This window comes from Aotus nancymaae, unplaced genomic scaffold (genome assembly GCF_030222135.1).
Source record: "Aotus nancymaae isolate 86718 unplaced genomic scaffold, 86718_ANA_hifiasm-v0.15.2.pri h1tg000021l, whole genome shotgun sequence".
NCBI classification, from domain to species: domain Eukaryota; kingdom Metazoa; phylum Chordata; class Mammalia; order Primates; family Aotidae; genus Aotus; species Aotus nancymaae.
In genome coordinates, this window is record NW_026988433.1 from 20191629 (window position 1) to 20218859 (window position 27231).

General features: G+C 46.7%; 1 protein-coding gene across 6 annotated transcripts in view; it reads right to left on the reverse strand.

Annotated features, from left to right (window-relative positions):
- Nucleotides 1-5827: 5827 nt before the first annotated feature.
- Nucleotides 5828-27231, reverse strand: part of OAS3 (2'-5'-oligoadenylate synthetase 3) — a 29670-nt gene continuing 8266 nt past the window's right edge. For 2 of the 6 annotated variants that reach the window (XM_064379799.1, XM_064379801.1), the window contains 11 exons: nt 25873-26111; nt 24735-24888; nt 23654-23998; nt 21882-22164; nt 18276-18451; nt 16596-16846; nt 16042-16186; nt 15109-15282; nt 13526-13811; nt 11413-11588; nt 9343-11067 (listed from right to left, as the gene is read on the reverse strand). In XM_064379799.1, the coding sequence (XP_064235869.1) occupies nt 10651-11067; nt 11413-11588; nt 13526-13811; nt 15109-15282; nt 16042-16186; nt 16596-16846; nt 18276-18451; nt 21882-22164; nt 23654-23998; nt 24735-24888; nt 25873-26111 (2646 nt within the window). In that variant the 3' untranslated portion in view covers nt 9343-10650. Of the gene's footprint in view, nt 9075-9277; nt 11068-11412; nt 11589-13002; nt 13134-13525; nt 13812-15108; nt 15283-16041; nt 16187-16595; nt 16847-18275; nt 18452-21881; nt 22165-23653; nt 23999-24734; nt 24889-25872; nt 26112-27231 lie in introns of those variants that run through there. The other 4 variants (XR_010343821.1, XM_064379800.1, XR_010343820.1 and 1 more) reach the window with 4 other exon arrangements.

Sequence of the window (27231 nt, forward strand, 5' to 3'; positions counted from 1 at the left end):
TTGTATTTTTTTTACAGGTATGGTGTTGCCATGTTGCCCAGGCTGGTCTCGACTCCTGACCTCAAGCAATTTGCCTGCCTCAGCCTCCCAAAGTGGTAGGATTACAGGCATAAGCCACTGAGCCCCGCCATAAATATATTCTTATACCGAAAATTTTTACCAATTATTCCAATACTCTATAGCACTCCCCCCCACACACACACAATATCTAGGCTCAAACGTGACATTTAGCTGACATATGTGACATGTAGGGAACCAGCCCCACATCACACCCATGGGTACCCTGATTTCAGTGGTGACAAAGGAATGAGAAAAAGACAGATTAAGAGAGAAAATGGGGAGATGGCCGATTACTAGCAGCTCAGTATTGTAGCTCCCAGTGAAAGTGCAGAGAATGAGAGGACGCCACACTTTCAGATGAATTTTTGTTGCTCACAGATCAGGAGATTCCCAGCGGAGGAGCCCCACAGGTCACCAGCGCGACTCTTGTGGCCGGCACGGTGCTTCTCAGTGCAGAGTAAATGGGACTGGGTCCCCTTTTGGTCGATGTTTGAAGCTCTGGGAGGGCAGAGTCACCCATTCAGCTAATTGAAAAAGGGACTCAAGAGGGAAGCCAGACTGGAGATTCCTGGGCAGAAAAGCACCATGAATCTTAACACCGCTGTTTTAGCTGGCACAGTGGATTGCTCAGATTCCGGCGCTGGGAATCAACAAGTTGGACCTCCACTCAGAGACCTAATTTGAAAGTCAGTAATTACAAAGATGACAGGTGGATAAATTTACAATGATGGGAAGAAACCAGCGTACAAAGGCTGAGAATACCCAGAATCAGAATGCCTCTCCCTCTACAGGGGATCACAGTTCCTCATCAAGGGAACAAGGCCTGATGGAGAACGAGTGTGTTCCATTAACACAATTAGGCTTCAGAAGGTGGATAATAAGAAACTTCTGTGAGTTAAAAGAACATGTTCTAGCCCAATGTAAAGAAACTAAGAACCTTGAAAAAAGGTTTGATGAAATCCTAATGAGAATAGACAATTTAGAGAGGAATGTAAGTGAATTAATGGAACTGAAGAATACATTACGAGAACTCTGCAAAATATGCACATGTTTTAACAGTCGAATTGGTCAAGCAGAAGAAAGGATATCAGAGGTTGAAGATCAACTTAATGAAATGAAACGAGAAGGCACGATTAGAGAAGAAAGAGTAAAAGGGAATGAGCAAAGTCTTCAAGAAATATGGGACTATGTGAAAAGACGTAATTTACGTTTGATAGGTGTACCTGAATGTCATGAAGAGAATGAATCCAAGCTGGAAAATATTCTTCAGGATACTATTCAGGAAAACTTTCCTAACCTAGTAAGGCAGGACAATACTCAACTCCAGGTAATACAGAGAACACCACAAAGATATTCCTCAAGTAGAGCAAACCCAAGACACATAATCATTAGATTCACCAGGGTTGAAATAAAGGAGAAAATTCTAAGGGCAGCTAGAGAGAAAGGTCAGGTTACCCATAAGGGGAAGCCTACCAGACTCACAGCAGATCTCTCAGCAGAAACCCTACAAACCAGAAGAGAGGGGGGGTCAATATTCAATATCCTCAAAGAAAAGAATTTTCAACCCAGAATCTCATATCCAGCCAAACTAAGCTTCATAAATGAAGGAAAAATAAAATTTTTCACGAACAAGCAAGCACTCAGAGATTTCATCACCACCAGGCCTGCTTTACAAGAGCTTCTGAAAGAAGCACTACACACAGAAAGGAACAACCAGTATCAGTCATCCCAAAAACTTACCAAAAGGTAAAGAGTATCTCCATAATGAAGAATCTATATCAACTAACAGGAAAAATAGCCAGCTAGCATTAAATGACAATATTAAACTCACAATATCAATATTAATCCTAAATTTAAATGGATTAAATGTCCCAATCAAAGACACAGACAGGCAAATTGAATAAAAAGTCAAAACCCATCAGTACGCTGTATCCAGATCCATCTCATAAGCAAGGACACACAAAGACTCAAAACAAAGAGCTGGAAGAAGACTCACCAATCAAATGGAAATGGAGAGCAAAAAAAAAAACCAGGAGTTATAACTTTTGTCTCTGACAAAATAGACTTTAATAGTAACAAAGACTAAAAGAAAGAAAGAAGGACATTACATAATGGTAAAAGGATTAATGCAACAGGAGTCAATGATCATAAATATATATGCACCCAATATAGGAGCACCCAGATACATAAGACAAGTTCTTAATGACTTACGCAGAGACTTGGACTCCCGCACAATAATAGTGGGAGACTTTGACACCACATTGTTAATATTCGACGGATCAACGAGGTAGAAAATTAACAGGGACATCTATGATTTGAACTCAGACCTGGAACAAGTAAACTCAGTGAATATTTATAGAATTCTTCACCCCAGGTCTACAGAACATACATTTTTCTCAGTACCACATTACACCTATTTTGAAAGTGACCACACAATTGGCAGTAAATCACTCTTCAGCATTTGCATAGCATTTCACAGATTTAAATGAAATATTGGTTGGCTGTTTGTTTATTTTCTTCCCTTATTCCTTCCTGTCTCTGCTGTTAAGCACAATTATCGGCATAAAAAAGGTTTTTAATACCTATTTTTAGATTGCATTCCAGCCTGGGCAATAGAGCAAGACTCCTGTTCTCTCTCCCCCTTTCTCTTTCTCTTTCTTTTTTTCTTAAAAAATAAAAAAAAAAAAAGAGAGAGAGAAAGTGGGACAAGGGGCCATCACTCATTACTGGAGGAGACAATGAAGGCCCTGAACTCTGATCATCCACACTATTTATTGATTACAATGACTCTGATCTATAGGGTAGGGGTGGAGTGATGGTGGGGAGAGGGTGATGGTGGAGTGAATCAATGAGCCGGAAGAGAATCAGTGAGCGGGAACTGGTGTGTCATCCTAAGGATTGATAACAGTGGCAGTTTGGGAGTTTCACAAAACAAGAACATGTGTTATCTTTAGCTTATTATCTATGTATAGCTGGTGGAACATGGACCTTACAAGGAGCCTACAAGTCTGGCTACATCATAGTGCTATGAAGGAGTTTTACGTCCTTGAGCACAATGTTTATGGTAACAGAGCCAAGCTCACCCTGCACCGGAACATGAGGATGGAGAGGCCTTTCTCCTCAGAGGCCTCCTGTGGCCTTCCACAGCTCGTTGTTCCTTGTTTATGTGTTACTCATAACCAGTTTATGTAGGCACTCTGTAAGTACTTTCTCTTTTGCTGCTTTTCCCAACAGTGGCAGACGTGTTTCCTGGGAAGCCCACAGGAAAGCAATGGTGATGTTTTTACTTGGGGAGATTCCCTCAGTGTTCATTCTTGAGGTATTTTGATGACAAGTTGAGTAGTTCCCTGGTTGTGATCCATCTAGTCTGTCCCTATGAAAGCCAAGATGTAAGGGTCATCTCCATGTTCTGCAGCCCAGACACTCCTGGCCAATCCTGGGCCCTACCACTCATGGTGAGCACTGCGTCTCCTGATGGGAGCTGTCTCCTGGCCTCTCTTACTCCACGGTTAAACCATCCCCTTTGCTATCTGTGAGCCTAGCTCCCAAAGGGCCTCGCCCATCATCCTGTGATGGCATCTCCCGCACAGGAGGCTCTCTGAGCTTCTCTGTGATGCTAGCTAGTGTCCTCTTCCTGGTTCATTCCTCGTGGCCTTGGTAAAGGGGAATCTTGGCCTTTCCATGGAAAAGCATCGCCCCTGGCTCCCCGGGCCTTATGCAGCCTTCCCAAGCATTCCGTCTTCCCTGACCTTTCATGCCATCTACCACCGTCTCCTCTGGTAATGCTGGCATTTGGCTCTCACTTAGCAGGGACTACTACTTTTTCCACTCTTCTAGGAGCCCTCCTGCAGCAAGTTTACACCTTCTCCTGGAGTCCTTGCCGGGTTGTGCAGCTCTGCACTCCCAAAGGACTTCCAAATCAATAAATCCTTTCTTATCTGGCCTCACACTGCAGCCCCTTGATGGAGCACCCTCAAGGTCTGCTCCTGCACGTACTCACCCAACTTCTGCTGGTCACACTGGCTTGGCCTTCCAACTACTTTGGGAGATAGGCCCTTTCCTCCCCTATGAGGCTTGTCACATCCCAGGCTGGTTTATGCTGGAACTTAAGCCTAGTCATAACCCTTGTGGGCAGGAGAGGAGGCGGGCACAGGGACAAACGTCTTGTGGATGAGAGGCCTCTGCAGGGTTTCCAAGCAAGGGACGAGGTGCTAGCTGTTAACAGGGAGGGATGGATGGGTCACTTTTACAGCTCTTACGGGTCAGGGGAATCTGGGGATTCAAGATTTTCAGTGGAATTGGGGTGGTAGCTCTTGCCTATAATCCCAGCACTTTGGGAGGCTGAGATGGGCAGATCACTTAAGGTCAGGTGTTCAAAACAAGCCTGGCCAACATGGTGAAACCCCACCTCCACTAAAAATACAAAAATCAGCCAGGCGTGGTGGCATGTGCCTGTAGTTGCAGCTACCCAGGAGGCAGAGGCAGGAGAATAGCTTGAACGTGGGAAATGGAGGTTGCAGTGAGCCAAGATTGTGCCACTACACTCCAGCCTGGGCAACAGAGCAAGACTCTGTCTCAAAAAAAAAAAAAAAAAAAAAGATTATCAGTGACATCAACCTGTATGTCCCCATTCTATGTGTCAGGGTCCTATTCTTCTTTACCATGTAGGGTCCTGACCACATTGAGCAGACCTGATAATTCTGACAGCCTATCATCACTTTCTTATCTACCCACTAGGATGGCTATAATCAACATGATGGACTATGAGTGTTGGCAAGGATACGGAGAAACCGGAACTTTCATTCACTGCCAGGGGTGGGTGGGTATAAATGGTGCAGGCACTGTGGAAAACAGTCTGGCAGTTCTCAAATGGCTAAACATAGAGTTACCACGTGATCCAGCAATTCCACTCCTAGGTATACATGAGGGTTAATTTTATGTGTCTACTGGACTGGGCTATGGGATGCCCAGATGGCTGGTAAAGTGTTATTTCTGGATGTGTCTGTGAGCATGTTCCTAGAAGAGATTAGTATTCGAATCTGTAGACTGAATAGAGAAGACAGCCCTCCCCAGGGGAGTGCACATCTTCCAATCCACTGGAAGCCTGAATAGAACAAAAAGAGGAACAGCAAATTTTCTCTCCCTGTGTGAGCTGAGGCATCTGTCTTCTCCTGTCCTCAGATATCGATGGTCCTGATTCTTGGGCTTTCAGACTTGGATTGGGACTAGTCCACCCATCTTCTGGTTCTCAGGCGTCTGAATTGGTCTGAAATTACAACCACTGGCTTTCCTGAGTCTCCAGCTTGCAGATGGTGGATCACAAACTTCTCAGACTCCATAATCACACAAGTCAAACCCTCATAATAAATCTCTTTCTATATATCTCTCCCTATTCTAATGGTTCTGTTTCTTTGGAGAACTCTGATTAATATAGCACACAGATGCTCCTTGACTTATGACGGGGTCATCAACTGGGGATCACCTTTATATACTTAAGAAAAATGAAAACGTGTCCACACAAAATCTCATACAAGAATGTCCATAGCAGCTATTAGTCATAATAGCAAAAAAATGGAGCAAAATAGCAAAAAAAGTGGAGATTATCCAAATGCCTGTCAATGGAAGAATGGATAAACAAAACATGGTCCATCCATGCAGTAGAATGTCCTTCAGTAATAAAAAGGAATGAAGCACTGACACATGCTATAACATGAATGAATCTTGAAAGCATGTTAAGTGAAAGAAGCCAGACATAAAAGGCCACATATTGTATGATGCCATTTATATAAAATGTTTGCAATAGATGAAACACACAGTAGATTGGTGGTTTCTAGGGATTAGGGAGAGAATGGGTTGGAGGAATGGGGAATGACTGCTAATGGGTTTCAGGGTTTCCTTTTAGGTTGATGAAAAATGCCTGGAATTATGATGATGAGTGCATCTGTGATACGGCTTATGAATATACTGAATATAAGTCTTATGAATAGACACCAAGTATAAATCTTATGAATATACTCACAACACTGAATTGTACACTTTAAAAGGGTGAGAGATTTATGGTATGTGGCTTATATCTCAATAAAAAACTTGGTAAAAATTAAAAATTAAAAAATCACACACACACACACACACGCACACACACACACACACACCCCAATTTCTTTGGAGTCCTGCATTTCTTAGGACTCAGTTCTGAACTTGGTCTTCACTTTCTCTGTCTTCTGGCTGCAAGAAATGCAGCCTCTTTTTACACCACCAAGGAGGCCCTCTGGCTCTCTCACTTAGCTTTCAATTGATGATTGATTGCATTTAGCTTTTTGTTACTTTTATCCCAAGTCTTGGAAAGAGCCATCCAATTGCACTGGTCTGTTTTTTTATGTACCAGCATCATGCTGTGTAAATATCAGAGGCTTCATAGCATGTTTTAATATTGGCCAAGGCTAGACCTGCTCAGAACTTTTCTTCTCCTGTGTTTTCCTGGCTATCGTGTGTGTATTTTTCCATAAGAACATTAGTATCAACTTATCTGGTTCCATAGAAAAGCACATGTGGGTATTTTTAGGGTGACCACTAAGTCTCTCAATCAACTCAGGGAGAACCGATATCTTTATGCGGTCGTCTTTCTATCCAAGGGTGTGGCTAGACCGGGAAGCCCCCAAAAGGTACAGTGGGCCAATATGCCAACACCAGGGTAGCCACTGCCAAAGACTGAGGGCCTGGAATGAAATACACCCTGTTCAGTTCAGCAGGACTGACTCTTGCCCTGCCCAGATGACAACCATTCCTTGTACCACACGCCTGAGCTGCCCTGGTTCCCACCATCTCATAATTACCCTAATTCTGGAGCCATTTTGGAGGGAAGCCCAGAGTCTGTGTGGTGGGAATGGGAGGTTCCCAACTGGGACCTGCCCCCTGGTCTAGCCAGGAGGAGCATCACCGACTTGTGATGCCCATGCCAGGGCCACTCTGCTGCTGGACAGAGCAGGTCTCTGCTGCCCCCCAGAGCTGGCCCTGAGCTCTTGGATATGCATGTGGCAGCAGCCAGAGCCAATCCGAGAGGGGGGAGTTTAGGGTCCTGAGAGTTCTAGCTTTGGATTACCATCCAGTATCGACCAGGTGAGTCTAAGAAGGTGCCCATGGCATTGGTTCAGCACCAAGATGGGGGACAGGGATGGAGGCCATCAATACGGCACAACAGGTATTACAAGCCCTGTCCTCTGTCTCTTCACCTACTCTAGTCCCTGTAGGCCAAGCCAAAGAGGGCAGAGAACAGGCTCCAGGTCAATCAGAGGAGCTGCCTTTGGTTGCTCTCCTCTCTCCAAGAATGATGATAACTAGGGAAGGCTCTTCTCATCCCACTAAACCTAACATTGCTAGCAGGTAAGTTTCACTGGCTTCTTTTCTCTATTTCCTGTTCCTCCCTCTAGGATAGACCCACTCCTTCATCCACCCAACAGAAGGCCAGGATGTATGTGCTGGGGACTCCACCCCTTGGCACTCAGCACCCATTCCTCTCTGTGTTGCAGTGGGTGTGAGACGAGTCATATATGTCTCAGACTCCTCTGCAGCAAGAGTTCTGGCTGTAATTTAGATTCTGGTAAGAAAGGGAGGTAGAAGCCATCTTCCTGCAGCTCTAGCGGCTGGCCATCCCTGATGGATGTTTGTGGCTGAAGGAATCTAACTCCCCAGGTCTCGACTCCAGCTTTGTCCATATGAGGTAGTGATGGCAGGGGCAGTGGTGGCATTAGCAGCAGCAGTGGCAGCTCTCTGATCTCTGATTTGGCTACAGTAGTCGAATCTTGAAACCGATAGTCCTGTGGTGGCCTCTGCCTTCTGCCCCTCCAGCCTTTCCAGTGATTTAGATAAAATCCCTTTCCGCTTAAGATTCCTGGAGTGCTTTCTGTTTTCTGGGCTGAACCTTGACTAGTGTGGACACTGTTGTTGGACTTGAGGTCAGGAGTGCCTCCTGCATGGACCTGGTGGACCTTGTTCTGGAGAGCAGAGAGAAACAGACTGAGCACAGTTGTTTGGGTACTGGCTCAGGTTTAGGCCTGGGGATGCAGAATCTCAGCATGTTAGGAGAGAAAACAGGAACCCAATAAAAATTCAAGAAGGCAAACTGAGCCACGGCATCAAGATGTGTAAACTAGGGGAGGAGTGCAGCATGAAAGGTGAAGAAACAGAGGCCTCCCATGAAGAGGCATCCAATTAGGTATCCAATAAGAGGATCCCTGTAGCATGCATCTCCCAACTCCCTTTGTCTGTGTCTGTGGCAGACAAAGTAAGCCAATATGGGCATGCTCTACTGCTAGTAACTGAGCTCAGTGAGCTCCTCAATAGCCCCCACACACAGTAAAACTGTGAGTGCCTTCTCTTTTCTGCATCCAGTGCAGACACTGCTAATCAATCATGGCACAAATACCACCACTTCCCTCTACTGCATCCATGGGAGACATCGCTAATTGATTAGATCATTCTTTTCAGCTATTTGTCTATTGTTTAAAATCCTTCAGAAGATAAGGATCCAGGCAGCCAGTACCAAATGACTGTAGTTGACAAATGAGATGGAAACTCTCTGCCATTCCTATATAAAGTACTTAGAGTTGGGAAGGAGAGGCCAGTGGGAGGAAGGGATGCATTGCAGCAGGAGGAAGGATGTGAATTAATTTGCATGGGCAGAGAGGAGTCAGGGAGGAGGGAGTATCCTCAGTTGGGTAGGTTGCAGCAGTGGTGCTACGAGAATAGAGTCATGGTGGTGATAGAGAAGCTGCAAATGCAGGCTGGTGTCAAATCATGGAGTCTGGATCCTAGTGTGTAAGCCATGGGAGGCAGGGGAGTGTGAGAACAGATTCACTAAAACACCCACATGCACATGTGCATACACACACACACACACACACACGCACAATCTCTCTCATCTGGCAGGGGATGCTGAATTTCCTCATGCTGAGGGCTGGTGTCCATCTTCTCTTCATCCAGTAGGACCTCTGCTTTTCTCGACTTCACACAGCAGCCTGGGGAGGTATAGGAGATGTTGGTAACCCCATCCTTTCTGCAGAAGCTGAGACCACACAGCCAGATGGGAAAATGGAAGCACAGGGGCACATCTGGGGCCATCACTGGGCCCTGCCCCTTTAGGAGGAGTCATGCCCCTCCCCTGACCATGCTCCTCCCTTACCCCCAAAGGGTACTTCCTTTGGCACCTTAGATCTCTCACCTTCACTGGCCATGGCTGGATAGGGATGCCATTCCGTCCCATGCAGCACAGGGCAGACATGCAGGCTGCAGCTTCCTTGGCCAGCAGGTCCCAGCGGGCACTGTGGCCCAGGTTTCCTGTTGGGTCAGCCGGATCCAGGATGATAGGCCTGTAATTCCCAAGAAGGGTCAGTATTATTCCTGGCAACATCTAGGTGTCCGCCTGCGGCGCTGGTTGGGCTATTTTCCCTTTTCACCTAACACTTTGCAGGGGCTAGGGCCAGGGCTCAGAAATTCCTCAGTGCTCCAGGCACACACTGTAGGGCAGGTATAGAAAACAGGACATACACAGCCACTTTTCCATTCTGCATTCAGGCAAACATTACTAATCAATCACAGTGCCACCACTTACCCCTTCCTTCTTCAGGGCAGGCATTGTTAATCAATCACAGCACTGGTTCCACAACTCTCCCTTTCTTCATGCATGACACAGGTTGAGTAGCTCTTGTCTAAAATGCTTGGGACCGGAAGTGTTTTGGATTTCACATTTTTTCAGATTTTGGACTCTTTGCCTTACCAGTTAAGAATCCCTAATTTGAAAATCCGAAATGTTCCAATGAGCATTTTGTTCATGGTCAAAAAGCTTCAAATTCTGGGCCACTTTCAGATTTTGAATTTTTGCATTCAGGATGCTCAACCTTTGGACACCACTAGGGTTAGGGTATTCTTTCCAGCTGAGTCAAATTACAACCTCAGAAGCTTTGTCAACACATCATTCTGAGTAGCCGCTACCCACTGACTGGAGATCATCCTGAGTTTGCAAGAGCATCTCTGTTATCTCTGTACCCATTTCAGAGGTAGGCAAAATCCTAAAGAATGAAAATGCTTATGACACCTGGGTGGGTTCATAGGTAGGGGGGCCAGATTTAACAATACAAACACAAGGCTAGGCACAGTGGCTCATGTCTGTAATCCCAGCACTTTGGGAGGCCTAGGTGGACGATCACTTGAGGCTAGGAATTCAAGACCAGCCTGGCCAACATAGTGAAACCCCCATCTCTACAAAAAATACAAAAATTAGCCAGATGTGGCGGGGTGTGCTGGTGGTCCCAGCTACTCTGGAGACTGAGGCAGGAGAATCACTTGAACCCGGGAGGCAGAGGTTACAGTGAGCCAAGATCACCCTATTGCACTCCAGGTGACAAAATAAAACAGAAAAAAAAAAACCCACAAACAGGATGCCCAGTTAAATTTGACTTTCAGATAAACAGTGAATAAGTTTTTAAGCATAATTATGTCTCAAATATGGCATGGAGCATACTTGTACTAAAAAGTTATTCATCGTTTATCTGAAACTCAAATTTAACTTGGGGTCTTGCATTCTATCTGGCAATCCTATTCTGGGGTGATCAGAAAATTGACTGCTTGTCCCCCAGTTGCTAAGAATATAACTTCTAGACAGGAACTCAGTTCCAGGAAGAGCATTTTCCTATCTCTGCTCTGCAATCTAAAAAGTGGGGAGAGCAAATGAACCCAGGTCTGACATTCTGGAACACTGGGGGTAGATCTGAACCTGGGCTTCTGAAGCTGCTGTTTCAGGAAGTCTCCAACAGTCTTGTCCTCAGCGTTGTAGTTGATGGTCCAGTAGACACAGAGCTGGCGGTACTGGGTGACCAGCTCCAGGACTGTGCGGAAGCCCTCAGCCATGTTGAACTGGGGGTCCTTCCCGCCCTGCTCCCAGGCATACACAGTCAGGAGTTCCAGCCCATGCTGTGGGGGTAGGGAGCCTCTCCCCTTGGGCATCTTGTTGCACTGGAGAACAAGGAGAAAGAAGATGTGTTGGTCCATACTGGCACCGATGAGGTACAGAAGGGATCCTTCTGGACTTGGCAGAGCAATGCCCAAACTTTTATTGAGCACCCACATGTGCCAGATGCCTTGCCATGCATTATCCCATCACATCCTGGGACATAGTTTTATCAGCCCCATTTTACAGATAAGAAAACTACAGTCCCACAGCTAGGATATAGCGCTCTTTCTGCTCTGCTCTTACTAACCAGGATCCTGGCCAGGGCTGGGCCCTGCCTCCTCCCAGGAAAGTGCTCCAGAGACAGAGCACAGGGCTGCTGGGGAAGGTGGCCCATCCCTGTGCCGAACCTGTTGGTACCAGTGCTTCACCAGTCGGATCAGGCTCTTCAGCTTGGTGGGGCGAGAGACGATGAAGTCCCGCTGCAGCTCAGTGAAGCAGGTGGAGTACTCGCCCGCATTGCTGTAGCTGTGGATGAGGTCAACGTAGACTCGAGAGCTGGGCCTGGAGCCAGAGACCAGCTGGCCTGGAGACGGGGAGATTGTTACCATCACTCCGGTTCCCACGATGTCCCAGTGGGGCCAAATTAGAAAGGACTTCTGAGATCCCCTACTTCTTGGGTGTTTTCCGAAGGGTGGTTTGGGATCTACTGGGAGGCCACAGGGTGTATTTAGGTGGGCACAGATGTGGCACGACCCACATGAAATCCCTGGTGACAGTCATACTCCCTTTTCTGCCCCCTTTCAAACCATCTGCATACTCATCTTGGAAAAAGTCTCAGCTGGGAACTAACCTATCTTTAAGACCTCTCTAATACTTGCTTATCTTTCTCTCTAACCAAGGGAGGGCAGGCCTCAGTGTTACAGCCTCCTGCAGGTAATAGAGCTGCATATGGAGTTGACATCACCATTCCGGTTACATTGCACTTAAAGGCATTCCTTAATATTCAATTCTTGCTCGCTGAACTGAGGAACTGAATTCAGATAAATTTCTGGGCCAGGTGCAGTGGCTCAGGTCTGTAATTCCAGCACTTTGGGAAGCCACTGCAGGGGGATCATATGAGGCCAGGAGTTCCATACAGGCTGGGCAACATAGTGAGATCCCCATCTCTACAAAAAATTCTATAAATTAGCCAGGCATGGTGGTGTGTACCTGTAGTCCCGGCTTCTCAGGAGACTGGGGAAGGAGGATCACTTGAGCCCAGGAATTTGAGGCTGCAGTGAGTCATGATCATGCCACTGCACTCCAGCCTGGGTGATAAAGTAAGACCCTGTCTCTTAAAAAAAAAAAAAAATTCATTTGATTCCCACCCTTGGCCACCTGCTCCCTCAAACTCAGAAACCAAATAAATTCAGATATGAGGATTTTCTCACTCTGAAAACTCTGCTAACCAAACTGAGAGTTGAAGAGATATGAAGAGAGTTGTGTCTATTTTGTTCAAGGCTTTATTTTTGGTGCCTGGTAGAGCACTAGGCAGGGCTGAGAACCAGTGAGCCAAGCCATTCTCCTCAAGTGTTAGAAATCAGGAAAGTGTGGGCCAGGTGTGGTAGCTCACACCTGTAATCCCAGCACTTTGGGAGGCTGAGGCGTGTGGATCACCTGAGGTCGGCAGTTCGAGACCAGCCTGACCAACATGGAGAAACCCCATCTCTACTAAAAATACAAAAAATTAGCCAGATGTGATGGCGCATGCCTGTAATCTCAACTATTCAGGAGTCTGAGACAGGATAATCGCTCGAACCTAGGAGGTGGAGGTTTCGGTGAGCCGAGATTGCGCCACTGCACTCCAGCCTAGGCAACAAAAGCAAAACTCCATCTCAAAAAAAGAAAAGAAAGAAAGAAGTCAGAAAAGTGAGGATCAGAGAGGGGAGTGTATATGCCTACGGTCACACAGCAAACCAGCACCCCTGGCACCTTCCCTTGGTTGGCTCTATGCTCACACTCTTTCTGGGAGCTGATGTGGGTCTCACTTGTCTCTCCAGCTGTAGACTGAGGCTGTATCCAGTGCTGTGGACAGTGTGACTTTAGGCACAAGGTAGATGCAGGTACTGAATGAACTGAATAAACGGATCTGCAGCAGGAGGAGGTGGGAAGCACACAAACACACAAAGCTGGGAATGTGCAAGAAACGTCAATGTCCTTACTGTCAGATGTGAGCTAAAGACACTGGGACTCAGGACAGGAAGTCCCTTGTTCAAGGTCACCCAGCATGTTAGTGGAATAGCTGAGACTAGAACCCAGCTTGAGGCCACTGTTGGCCCACAGAATGCCTACGTAAATTAGAAAAAGGTGGCCTCTTCTTTAAATACTTGGCAGGAAAGTTGTGATGAACATACGCAACTACAACACCTGCAATGACGTGAACAGGTGTGGCCTGGTTGTGCACTGTGCAACCTCTACAACTGCCCATGGCGTCCCTGCCTCTGTATTTCCCCCTCTCAGACCTACGCCAGGGCACCTCACCTAGGGCGTCAAAGGCTGGCAGCACGTCAAAGTCCACACTCTGGTCCAGCATCGTCTGGGATGTCAGTGAGAAGCTCAGCACGCGGGGATTCTCCCACTTGGAGACCTCAAACTTGACCTCGAACTGCTGCTCCTGTTGACATGCCTCCAGCTGGGCTCGGATCTCAGAGATGATCTCGGCCCGCTTGTTCCCCTGCTCAGCGAACTGGCTGAAGCAGCTGAGGAACACCACGAGGTCGGCGTCTGAGCGGCCTCGCAGAGCTGTGCCTTTGGCTGAAGAGCCGCCCTGGAGAGGACATGGCAGGTGGCTCAACCCTTGAAGCATGGCTTGGTATCCTCTTGCCTGTGGGTTCTGAACTATGAGTTAGAAAACCTGCTGTGTGACCCTGGACAAGTCACCTAACCTCTCTGTGTTATATCTTTAATATGGTATGATTGTAAGAAAAAGAAGCATGTAAGAGATAAGTTTAAACCTTTCCACAAACGCAAACATTTCTCAGTCCATCGTGTTTTGTGACTGGAGAGGATTTGAGAAGTGTTTCGTTTGTTGGTTGGTTTTTGGGGCCTGCAGCTCCCAAGCCTGTGGGCACCTGGAAGGCTTTTACAAACGACTAATGGCTGGCTCCCACCCACCAAGACTGTGATTTAATTTTTCCTGGGTTAGGGCTTGGGCATCGGCATATTTTTTTTAAAAACTATGATTCCAAGGTCAAGCCTGGGAAGCCAGGATTGAGGAGTGAGCCAAACCACTCGTCTCAAGTGTTAGGAACCAGGAAAGTGAGGATCAGAGAGGGAGTGTATATGCCTACGGTCACACAGCAAACCAGCATCCCTGGCACTTCTCCTTGGCTAGCTCTATGCTCACACTTTCTGGAGCTGATCTGGGTCTCACTTGTCTCTCCAACTGTGGACTGAAGATGTATCCAGTGCCGTGGACAGTGTGACTTTTTGTATACCCCCAGCATCCTTCCACCTGGGATCAGCGTCCTGGTGTTCTTTGGACCCCTACCCCACACTCAGCCTCTGAGGTCTAGGCAGGGACCACTCCACCATAACTCAGAGCATAATATCTCACTAGCCCCACAACTGGTTTGGGGGTTGGTAGGTTACCCAAGCCAGGCCAATAAGACTCAATTCCAAGACTTTTATTTGAATTTTGAGAAAACAACTCCCCTTTCTGGAAGCTTAGAGCTTCCAAAGACCACCATATGTTAAGGGTCTATCCAAGACATGAGAAAGAAGAACAAAGAACTGGAGAGAGAAACCGAGTCCTGATGATGCTGCCTGGGCTCCTGGATCTAGCTATGCCTGAAAGCAGCTCTACCCCAGGACTTTCCAGTTACATCAGCCAATACAATCCTTTGTTGCCTCTTTTGAGTTGGGTGTCACTAGCGACCAAGAGACGTTTTGGACATTGAGCCTCTCTCTGACATCCTCCAATGACCACTTTCAGGCTCTTTCGTGATGCCTGGCTTTGTGCTGGTTGCTACGAGGGCCACGGAAGTGGGTCAGGCCTGGCCCTGGTCTGGGAGAGATCAGCAGCTTGCAGGACATTGCTTGCCTACAGCTCTCTGAGGACTCACCTTGACCACCTTGATCACTTTGATGGGAGAATTCTGGAAGCAGTTTTCCCTCAGAAATGAACAGATGGTATCAACGGCCTTGTTCACCTGGACCAGGAACTGGCGGTTGGGCTGGAGAAATTCACTGATGAACTTGTCAAGGTCCCCAGCTGGGGTTTGGTAAAGGAGGGCGGGCTGCAGAGAGAATCCAGGCGGGGCCAGCTTGAGACAGGACTCCCAGTGCTCACCCAAGCCCTGCCCCTTGATGTCCTCTAAGGACAAGACTCCCACTGCCTCCTATGTCACTCTTGCCTTCTGAGCTGGTTGTTAGGTTCTGAGGTAGCATCAGAAGGACCTGAGATTGAGTTTTGGTTCCAGCACCAATACACAGCCTCAGTTTCCCCATGTTTAAATGAGTGCAATAATGAAGGCCATGTCTTAATGGATTGTCTTGAGTATTAAACGCTGGTTAAGAGACCCTGCTGCAAAATAGTAAATGTGATAAGATCATATTCTTTCGGGAGCTGCAAGTGGCTTACGTCTCAGTTTTCCTAGAAGCAGAGCTAATGGTGGGAATTCTTGTGCATGTGATTAATTTGGGCAGTGCTTGCAGGAGAAGTGGAACACGGACAGCAGCAGGGGCGGAGAAGTAGCTCAGCAAAGCTGGGGGCTCAGCTGGAGACAAGCATTTGCCTGATCCCACAGGGATCGCTGGAGCATGAATTGCATCACAGAGTCTGTTCCGCCTGGAGACAAAGTTGGTCCTTTTGTACCCCTGTGTCACCCAAGCCCTGGCTGGGACGTAGCAATCTGTGCATCTCATGGAAGGCAAGTCTCCAGAGAAGGGGTGGCTACGAGTTGTCAGCAACCAACACTCCTAGCAGCTGGGGATGGGTGCGCTGGCAGGTCAAGGGAAGCTGACTGGGGGGCAGGGAGCAGGGTCCTCCATCTTACCATCACATCCCAGGGCTGTATAGGTGTCCCGTCTCTATTCAGAAAGCAGGCCTGCATTCCCAGCACTGCCGCATCCTGGGCCAACAGCTCCCAGCTACCCTGGCCCACATTCCAGGTGGGATCAGCGGGGTCCAGGACCAGGGGTCTGGGGGCACAGCAGGTGGGTGGGTGGGGAGGGTGGGAGTCAGTGAAAGAGGAGGTGGGTGGGAGGGCTGAAAGGGGTGTGAGGGCTGAAAAGAGTGTCAGGACCTCAGGGTTGGCTCAGCCTTGCTCAGGTGCAGAAGTGGTCTCAATTGGCTGCCTTGCTTGGAAAGCTATTGGGTGGCCCTTTCAATTGAGAAATACTATTGTATCATGCTAATAAAACGGGCCCTGGTTTCTTTGGGGACTCCTTATGTCCACACTTCCTCAGCAAAGAGTCCAGAGGGAAGCAGAGTGAGGAGCGAGACTGCCACCCCAAACCCGACCTTGGACCCCTCCTGGATGACTGACTCCAGGATGACAGTGGGGAGGAGGAGGATCAGAAAGCCAGGCAAAAGGAAGCAGGTCTTCACCTGGGTTTTCGAAGCTGGCCAAGAAGGTGCATTCTCAGAGCTGGGTCCTCGGTGCTATAGTTGACTGTCCAGTAGACACAGAGCTGCTGATGCTGCTGCACGAGCCCCAGCACCGTCCGAAAACCTTGGGCCATGTTGAAACAATCCTCCCTGCAGCCCTGCTCCCAGGCAAAGATGGTAAGGAGCTCCAGGGCATAGGCTGGGGGCAGAGAGGCAGGGGCTGGTCGTTTTCCTTCATTCTGGGCCGCAACCTGTGTCACCCAAGGCCAACCAAAGATAAGTGATCAGTGGATGTGAGCTGAGTGTGGCCATAGAACTGGGGGCAGGAAGGGAATACAGAAAACAGAATCCCAGAAAGAACAGAAACTGGCTGATGCGTCTCATTTTACAGGTGGGTAAACTGAGGTTCAGAGGAGGGTAGTGACTTGTCCAAGGTCATACAGTGAGACTGAGAGCTCAGCTGTGGCTTTTGCCTAGTGTCTTTCCTCAAGGAATTTGGAAATTTGAAACATCCTGAGTGTGTAATTCTAATTGAAGACAGAGGAATTGACCTACCCATCCATCACCAGCCTTCGGGAATATTTTAACATTAATCGCATAGCGTGGGGTGGTTGTACAGGAATAAAGGCTGCAACGTATTCATCTTGGTATCCCAGCGCCCATCATGATAGTTAGAAATAGTGGGTGCTCGACAGGTGTCTGTTGAATACAGGGATGCATGAATGCAAGTCAGCATTCAGAGAGGTATTTAGTAAGGGAGCTCTGAAGGATGCTTGGAATTTGCTGCCAGTCAAAAGAGGAAACAAGGCTGAGGTGTGGTGGCTCACGCCTGTAATCCTAGCACTTTGGGAGGCCAAGGTGGGTGAATTACTTGAGCTCAGAAGTTCAAGACTAACCTGGACAACATGGTGAGACTCCTATCTCTACAAAAAGAACAAAAATTAGCCAGGAACAGTAGTGCATGCCTGTAGTCCCAGCTACTTGTGGGGCTGAGGTAGGAGGATTGCTTGAGCCCAGAAGGTTGAGGCTGCAGTGAGCTGTAATCTTGCCACTGCACTCCAGCCTGGGTGACAAAGTGAAAAAAAGGCTATGAAAGAAGGCATTGGCTGATGTAACCCAAAAGCCCTGGAGTATATCTGTTTCAGGCACAGTTTGATCCAGGAGCCCATAAAGAGTCATCAGCTTTTCTGTTCAGATCTTTTCTGTTCCGATGTTCTGGTTTTTATATCTTGGACAGGCCCTTACTATATGGTGGTCCTTGCCAGCTCTTAAGCTTCCAGAAAGAAGAGTTTTCTTTTCTAAAAGTTTAAATAGAGATGTGTAATTTAAATTTTCTAAAAATTGAAATAGGTGGGGGTAACACCATAAGCAAAGGCTTGGAAGTGGAGGAAAAACAGAGAAAACATTTGCAGTGTCAAAAGGGAGACGTGGATGGGCTAAAGAGAGACAGTAAATTCCAGGTACAAGAAATTAGGACTTCAGACTTGATGGAGAAAATATTTTTTCTAATAGTGGCTTCCAGATCTGGGCAGGAAATGGAGGATGGAGGAGGCGGCTTCTTTTGTTCTGGATGACCAATAAGAAGCAAAAGTGGGGGATGTGGGTGTAAGGGAGGAGCTGATTGGCTGGTGTGGTTGCCACAACAGTGGCGGCTTCCTAGAGGAGCCAAGGGCTACTCACCTGGCGGTACCAGTGCTTTACCAGTAGAATCAGGTTCTTCAGCTTGACGGGGCGAATGTTCACGAAGTTCCTCCGCAGCTCTGCAAAGCAGGCCTTATGCTCGCCCTCCTGGCAGCCACTGAGGAGGAGACTTGAGTAGACCTGGGGATTTGGTTTGGTGCCAGAGCTGAGCTGCCCTGTGGAAGTTTGAAACACCCTGAGTATGCAACTCCAATTGATGACAGCAGCATTTACTAACCTATCCATTCACCAGCCTTTGAATATCCTAACATTAATCACCTAACACTGCAATCAATAATATACTATAACACTGAATGACAATCAGAGCTTTCATTTTTTCAGCATCAATTCTGTACTGGATGCTTTTCAATAATTTTTGCTAATCCATCCAGTAACTCTGCAAGGTGGATAATCTTCTATTTATTAGTTGTTTTTTAAATTTTCCCCAAAAGCTGAAAGATGGATAATCTTGACCCAGAAAAGCTGTGTCACATAGTGGTTAAAGATGTGAGGTTTAGAGACTGATAAGCCTGGGTTTAAATCCAAGCCATGTAATTTTTGCTTCTTCCAGTCTAGTTTCCTCATCTGTAAAAGGAGATCAAAAATAGCACCTATCCTTCTAAGGCTATTGTAGTAATCAATTGAAATCTGCAAGTGAAGTGCTTACAACAGTGCATAGAATACATCATGTGCTCAATAAGCAGTAGTTATTGCTATTATTAACATTATCCTCCAGAAGAAGAAAAACAAGACACAGAGAGAAAGCTAGAATTGAGTCTCGCTGCTCACTTTAATAAGACTGGCCTCTGTAATAAATAAATAAATGCCTTCTTCATGAAAGGTGACTGCAGAAGTTACCCACTGGCAGAACAGGGCTTCAAGGAAGCTTGCTGCTAGGGCTCTGGGTCGGGGGGGAAGGAAAATCCCCCATGAGAAACTGGGAACCCGATCCTGTGCTAGATCTGGATGTGAAGTCCAAATTTACAGTATCTGCATGGTGAGGAAATCCCAGACTATTAAATTAATGTATAATCTAGCCTGGGAATTAGTGAAACTTTTGGAGTCCAGGTAGAAGCAAAATGAAAACTTGGTCCCCCAAGGAATGTTTCTCCAACCCAGGGCACAAGGAGCTTCCACCAGAAAAGCAAATACAACAAAAGCTCCACAGACCCCAAAGATGAGTTCACAATAAAAAATTACAAACCACATGAGGACATGATTGACCAAGAGGGAGAGTCAGGTGACACAAGAAATAGGAAAATTAGCACCTCAAGAATTTGAGGGTAATAGGACAATCTGAGACACTAAAATAAGCATGTTGGCAATTATTAAAGACATCAAAGAAACTGAAACCACAATGAAAAAATTGAAGTCTATGAACAAATAACAGATTGATTTAAGAAAGAGAGAAACAGAACTTCTAGAGGTGGAAAAGTAATTGAAATAAAAAACAATTAAGGATAGGCGGCAGAGTAGACATTATTTGATGAGAGTTTATAAGCCAGAAGACAGGTCTGAGCCACTGAAAATCAGGCAGCCCTGACAGACAAAGAGATGGGAACAATGAGAGATGAAAAGCCATGGAGGATGAGCTAAGAAACCATCTAACAGGAGTTCCAGACGTAGAGAACAGAGGAGATAGGGAAGAGGCAGTATTCAAAGAGCTATTGGAAGACATCTCCCTAAAACTAAAGGAAGAATTGAGCTCTCAGATTGAGGAGGGAAAGCACACTTCAAAGGGGACACATTAAAAAGAAATCCATGCATAGATCTATCAGAGAGAAACTGAAGAATACTATGAACCAAGAGAAAGTCTTAGGGAAATTAAAACAAAAAAACCACACGCACAAACAAAAAATAGATCATTACAACAAAAAATCAACAACAGACAGAAGACTTCTCATCAGAAACAACCAGTAAGAAGACAGCGGACCTGAGGGAAAACAAGAGTCAAACATCCCATGCAAGCATGGAGGTGAAACAGAAAGGGTTTTAGACAAAGCCTGAGAAAAATTTGTCACTCATAAACCCTTTCTGAAAAAGTACTAAAAGATGTCTTTCTGTAAGAAGGAAAATGAATCCAGAAGCAAGAACTGGAATCAAGTAGCAATGGTAAAAATTTTTTGTTAATTATATTAATAGGCTTTAATTTGCATAGACTGTAGAAACAAACACAAAAGGAATCATCGCCCCTATTATTAGTGTCTGGTAGTTTAGTTCTAAGCTATTAGTAAACCCTTGAAAAGCATTATACTATTGTTGCTTGCTTCATTTTTGTCTTTTAGCTTTGTGATGCCTATAGAGGGTACAATTTAATAACACATGCTTGAAAATAAGAGTGGAGAGGGTACACCAGGAAAATGCTGACAAAAGATGACTGCCCTCAATTAATAGGAGACAGGAGACTTTAAGACAAAGATAACTTTTAGGAATAATGAAGATTAATACTTAATGATAAAAAGAACGATCCAATAAAATATAGTAATTACATGCTTATATGTCCTCAATAACGTAGCCTCCAAATATTAAAAGGAAAACTTTACAGAATTGCAAGGAAAAATGGATAAATCTCCATTCAGAGCAGGAGATTTTAAGATATCTCACTCAGAAATTGAGAGACCAAACAAAAAATGATCTGAGCAAAAAATCATAAGCTAGATCTAAAGGACCTGTGTAGAAGTCTGCATTCAACAATGGAAAGCATGCACTTTTTTTTTTTTTTTTTTTTTTTTTTTTTTTGTATTTTTAGTGGAGACAGGGTTTACTATGCCAGGCTGGTCGTGAACTCCTGACCTCAAGCAACCTGCCTGCCTCAGCCTTCCAAAGTGCTGAGATGACAGGCATGATCTACCATGCCTGGCTGGAAAGCATGCATTCTTTTCAACCATGGGCAACCTCGAAAATGCCAACAAGTTCCAAAGAATTGATATCACATAGAGTACGTTTTCTGACTACAATCTAAAAAAAGATAATAAGTAAATGCCGAAAGCAAACAAAATCCCAAAATATCCATTTGGAAAGCTACTTCCAAATATTCATGGATGAAAGAACAAACAATAATGCCATAGTTAAAAGTACAAAGTATTGAGACTGGAATGATAATACTAAATTATACATGTCAAACAAAAGATTTGCCCTCTAGCTAATGTGGTACTGAAAGGGAAATGGGTAGCTTTAATTGCACTGACTAAAACTGACAGTTACTAAGCTAAGATTCACCTCCAAAAGTTAAAAAAAAAATGAACCATAGAGTATACCCTCTAAAATAAGGAAGAAAATTGTAACATGAGACACTTCTTTTAAAAAAAAATACCAATCAGATATGTCTACTGTTAACATTTGTTAAATCTGAATCGGGGTACATGGGTGTGTGATGTCTGTAGTTTTCTGTATGCTTGAGACATTTCATAATTAAAATCTTTGCAAAGTTAAAGCACTAGTTATAAGATTTGATGGTGATGATTACTTTCAATATCTCAAAGTAGATTTCAAGGTAGTAATAGTCAAGCAGAAGAATTAGGATCACAAAGAGGATGGCAGGCACCCCTGTTAGACGGGCCCCTGAGGTCCCTATCACTCTCCAAGGCACAGGCTGGGCGCCCTCACCCACAGCATCAAAGGCAGGCAGCAGGCTAACATCCGCCCAGCTCTTCAGGGCCATGGACACTAGCTGGAACTGTAGAGCCTCAGGCACATTCTGCTCAGGAAACTGAAGGCTCAGGCCTGGGACCTGGTCCTGCCACCAGGCTTCTAGCTGCGCTCGCATCTCATCAAGGATCTCTGCGCGGCGGGCCCCCTGGTCCTTGTAGTCCGCGAAGCAGTTGAGGAAGATGATGAGTTCAACATCACAGTTATCCCTTAGGTCTGTGCCCCGGCCGAATGAGCCCCCCTGTGGAGAGAAGAACAGCTCTGACCGGGGACCCTCTAGGAGACTGGGAGTCAGACTACGATCCCATCACCTGCACCTCATCTACATCCTGGAAACTGCCCTCTGGCTGATGTCAGGTCGGGGTACTATGACAGAGGCCGACTGCATGGGTCCTGTGGCCTCTGAGAATCATGGCAGAGAGTCAAGTTGTATCTCCCTGCACCTGCCCTCTGATCCATGAAGCCTGAGCAAAGCCAGACCAATCTGCAGCAACAGATAATGGGGGTGGCGACCAAACATTTTATCCTACTCTCCGCAGTGCCTACTGACTGCACATCTGCAAATTGAGGTCCCAAGTCCAAATAGGGCCTGCACTTGTGCTCTGTTGCCCTGTTTCCATCAATCCCCTCCCTCTCTTCTTCTTTCCTTCCTGCAACAGACATTTAGTGAGCACTTACATGTAATGGGATATCACACGGGGTAGCACACATATGCCGGTACAGGTAAGTGCTCACTAAATGTTTGTTGCAGGAAGGAAAGAAGAAAAGAGGATAAAAAATTTCTGTTCTCCTGGAACTTACATGCTGGCTGGGGGAGGGGAGGAAGGGACCATCAGTAAACAGTAGGTCCGGAGAAAACGCTAAGCATTGTGCAGAGCAGAAAGGGGCCCAGGAGTGCAAGACTGCGATTTTAAATTTTGTGGTCAGGCCTCAGTGGAAGGGGACAGAGGGAGACCAGGGCCCATCCTGCGGGACTTGAAGCCTGTGGGAAGTAGAAAAGTTCCTTTTTAAAATTTCCTTTCTTGTTAAAGAATAAGTGTGCTAATAACTTTGTTAAGCTCTATCCTATGTAGCTGTTAGACATGCCATGCTTACAGGCACGAGGTATATTCTACGTCCTTGTATTTAACCAAGATATCTGTGCTGGACGTGCTCACAGGCATGTCCCAGCTCTCCATTGCTTTTACCTGTTTAGAAAAGTTTTTAAACTTTTGGCTAACTGGGTTTTAGTTTAGATTGTGAGGTCTGACCCCAGCCAACAGAGATCAGTCACAGCAGTAATGACGACCCCAAATGCGTAAGGGATTAATTTGTGTGTTTTCCTTTGTTCACTGTACTCTTGTGGCACAAGGGCTAGCGAAGGTACCCTTCCTGCAGTCCAGGAAGTAAAAATTGTATTGCTGAAAGATCCTTTGTCTTAGTGCTAATTTTTCTTTGCAGCACTGAGCATCTATTTCTAAAAAGGCCTTTTCTGCACCCTGTGAAACCATGGAGGATTTTGAGCAGAGGAGAGAAGCAATCTGATTCTTGTAATAGTGTTTTAAAAACGGTATCATTAAAAAAAGAAAAACTAAGCTGGCACTTAAATATATTTTATTTAAACCAGCAAACCATCCTTCCTGGGCTGTCCAGTTCCCCAGCCCAGCCTCAGCTCCAGTGCTGTAACTCCTTCCCCTCCCCACGGTGATCCCTTGATAGGGTCCCCCTGTGTCTCCAGTGGCCCAACTCACTTTGCTGACTCTTGAGGCTTTGTGAACACACTTCTCATGGAGGCAGCGCAAGATGACATCGATGGCCCTTTTCACCTGCTCCTGGAATTGGGGGCTTGGCTTCAGGTGGTCCTGGATGAAGCGGTCCAGCTCCTTGGTGGGGATCTGAGGCAGATCCAAGGCCATTCCCAGCACAGAGGGGGCGACACTGGCTGCCCCGGCGGGACCGGGAGCTGGGCATGAGGGTGGCTTGCTCCCTGCTCTTGGGTGCACAGCACTGAGGCTCTTGCTGTTTTTAGGGGTCTTCTGGTTAGGGTCTAGCTGGACGGAGTGGCCCAAACCTGAGCGCCCAGCACATGGAAGGCCCTGGAAGGTCGTTAAAGGAGCTGCCTCACTCAGGTGCAGAGGTTTCTGCATCAACCTGACACCTTCTCTCCCCAGCTCCCGCCCTTTGTACAGTCAGGGTGACTGAGGCTCAGAGAGGGGAATTGGGAGGGCCACGGCTAACCCACATGGCATCTTTGGGCAGATTTGAAAAAGGTGCATTTCTGAAGGGATAAACTGCAAAATGGGGCCCCTTGTGATGAGCAGAAAGGCCTGGTAGGCAGACAATAACTGCAGAAAAACAAAGGGCTCCTCCCCCAGGCAGTTTCAGCTTGGTGATTGGACTGTTTCACATGCCTGCTGCCTCTGATTTTTGTTTGTTTGTTTGTTTGAGATGGAGTCTTACTCTGTCACCCAGGCTGGAGTGCAATGGTGGCGTGATCTCGGCTTGCTGCAACCTCTACCTCCCGGGTTTAAGCAAATCTGCCTCAGCTTCCTGAGTAGCTGGGATTACAGGTGCCCACCACCATATTTTGTATTTTCAGTAGAGATGTGGCTTCACCATATTGGCCAGGCTGGTCTTGAAACTCCTGACCTCAGGTAATCCACCCACCTTGGCCTCCCAAAGTGCTGGGATTACAGGCATGAGCCACCGCACCTGGCCGCCCCTGCTTTTTAAAGCCTGTTCTACACCATATGGCATATAGTAGATGCTCAGAAAACACTGGACACATAAACAAAGTGCAAAACTGAAGGGTCCTGGGACCCCCTCACTCACCGGCCCTTCCCAGGGCTGCACTGGGCCCCCTATCCCCTGTAGAAAGCATGGCTGGTCATAGCAGGATGCTGCCTCCTGGGCTAGCAAATCCCAGTGCCAGGTTGCCCCATTCCCCACGTCCCATGTGGGGTCAGCTGGGTCCAGGATCACAGGCCTGCAATTTCAGAGAGACAAGAAGGTTCTGGTTAGCAAGAAAGTCAAGATCAGGAGTGAAACAGACCTGGTTCCGAGTGCATCTCTGCTACTTTCCAGCTGTGTGACCTGGGGAAGATGATTTACCTTCTCTGAGCCTCAATTTCCTCATCTGCACAAGGAAGATAATAACAATACCTGCCTTGATGAGCCGTTGTAGAGATTAACTTGGAGCAATGGTTCTCAACTCTGGCTGCACATTGGAATCACAAGATAACAGGATCCACTCTCAAGGACTCTGTGTTACACCCTACAATTCAGCAATTTCATTCCTAGGAATATTTCCAACAGATATGCATCTGCACTGAAAAACATGTCCAAGAATGTTTATAACAGCTCTATTTGTAATAGCTCCAAGCAGAAAGAACGCAAATGTCCATCATCATAGAATGGACAACGTATTTCGATAAATTCACACAATGGAACACTATACAGCAACAAAAAAGAATGACCCACAACTATACAGCTAAATCTCAAATATTCAATCTTGAGGAAGAGAAGTTGGACACAAAAGTACATGTGGTAAGATTCCATTTAAATAAGATTTAAGAAAAAGCACAACTGTAATTATAAACATGTAAGTGGGGTTATTTTTGGAAGGTTACTGACTGAGAGGGGCTGTGTGGGGTGCTGGAAATATTCTGGGTGGTGATTTCTAAGCATGCACTCTTCACACAGTCATCAGAATGTTCACTTTCTGCTATACATCAGCAAAACATTCACACATAAAACATGTGCAGTTGGGCACTGGTATTATATTTTTAAAAACTCCCCCAGGTAATTCTAATGTGCATCTGGGCTGAATCCAGTGAATTAAAATGTGTACATGCAGCATTTTGCTTTGGCCTACACTCAAGCACTCAGTAGATGTGACCGGTTTTATCCTTGTTAATTATCTCCCCTGGCCCCAGGACAGGAGAGCAGGTGGTGGGATATTAGGAGGTACCTGGGTCTCTCAAGCTGCTGCTGCAAGAACCGCCCGACTGCAGGGTCCTCGAAGCCATAGTTGACGGTCCAGAAAACACATAGGTGCTGATGCTGTTGGATCAGGTGCAGGACAGTCCGGAGGCCTTGGGCCAGGCTGAAAGCATCCTTGTTACAGCCCTGCTCCCAGGCGAAGATAGTCAGCAGTTCCAGGGCATAGACCGGGGGCAGCGTCTCCTTCTGCAACCCCTGTGGGAGCACCTGTGAGACAGCATGGTAGGGAGCTCAGAAGGATGAAGGGGAGGAAAGAGAGCCAGCTCTCTGCAGAACCAGACTGGGGACCTTCCAGGCTGAGCCTGGGACAATATGCTGTGTTTCAATCACAAGTAGCATTTCTCACCAGGCCTCACTGGTGGCTTCAGCAAAGTGGTTGGCTTATATGATGGGGGAGTAGTGGGAGGGAGGGGTGTAAATTTCAAGCCCCCAGAAGGCAAGGAGCAGTCAGAGAGAAGCCAAGGGTAGTCTGAAACTGCTACCTATCCTCAAATAAAGGTCAAGCAGATCTGTGGTCCCAGTTGCGTGGCTGATTGGAGAAGGGCACCAAATGGTCGCCCTTCCACCGCTGGAGTGGGGTGGGGCAGCGGGCCAGGGCTCTGTCCTTCCCTCCTTGCTGCCCCCTCCCAAAATGCATGATTTCTACTTGTGCACCATATACTTGGGATCTCCACGTACCAGGGAGGGATTACTCCATGCCAGGGCAAGAATCCCAGGCCTCTGGGTAACTCCAGAGTGGATGCTTCAGCTTGCCAGGAGCTGACCCACCTGGCCTGAGGCACCCAGCATCTCCACATTCCCTCCACTCACCCCCTCTCTGTGGGGTTACAAATACACCTGGGTGCACATATGTACCCACCACCCAGGTCAAGATAGAATTTCTAACGCCCAACCAGGCTGGCTCCATAGTTGTATTAATTAATTAATTAACTTATAGACAGGGTCTCCCTCTGTTGCCCAGGCTCAAGTGCAGTGGCTCAGTCATAGGTCACTGCAACCTTGAAATCCTGGGCTCAAGTGATCTTTCCACCTCAGCCTCCTGCATAGAGAGGACCACAGGCGTGAGCCACCATACCCAGCAGTTTGCCCTTTTAAGAAGTACCAGGCTATTAGTATTTCTACCCCTGGAGAATCATATGTGGGAAGAAGCTGAGTAAGATTTACAGACGCATATATTTCTTTATGTGCAAGTGGAGGAAACAAAGGCCCAGAGAAGGCTAGAAACTTGTCCAGGGTCACACAGCAAGATGATGGCTGAGCCGGAATTGGAATCCAGAATCTCCTCATAGCTAGACCTCCTTATGATGACTAGTCCATCAGAAGGACC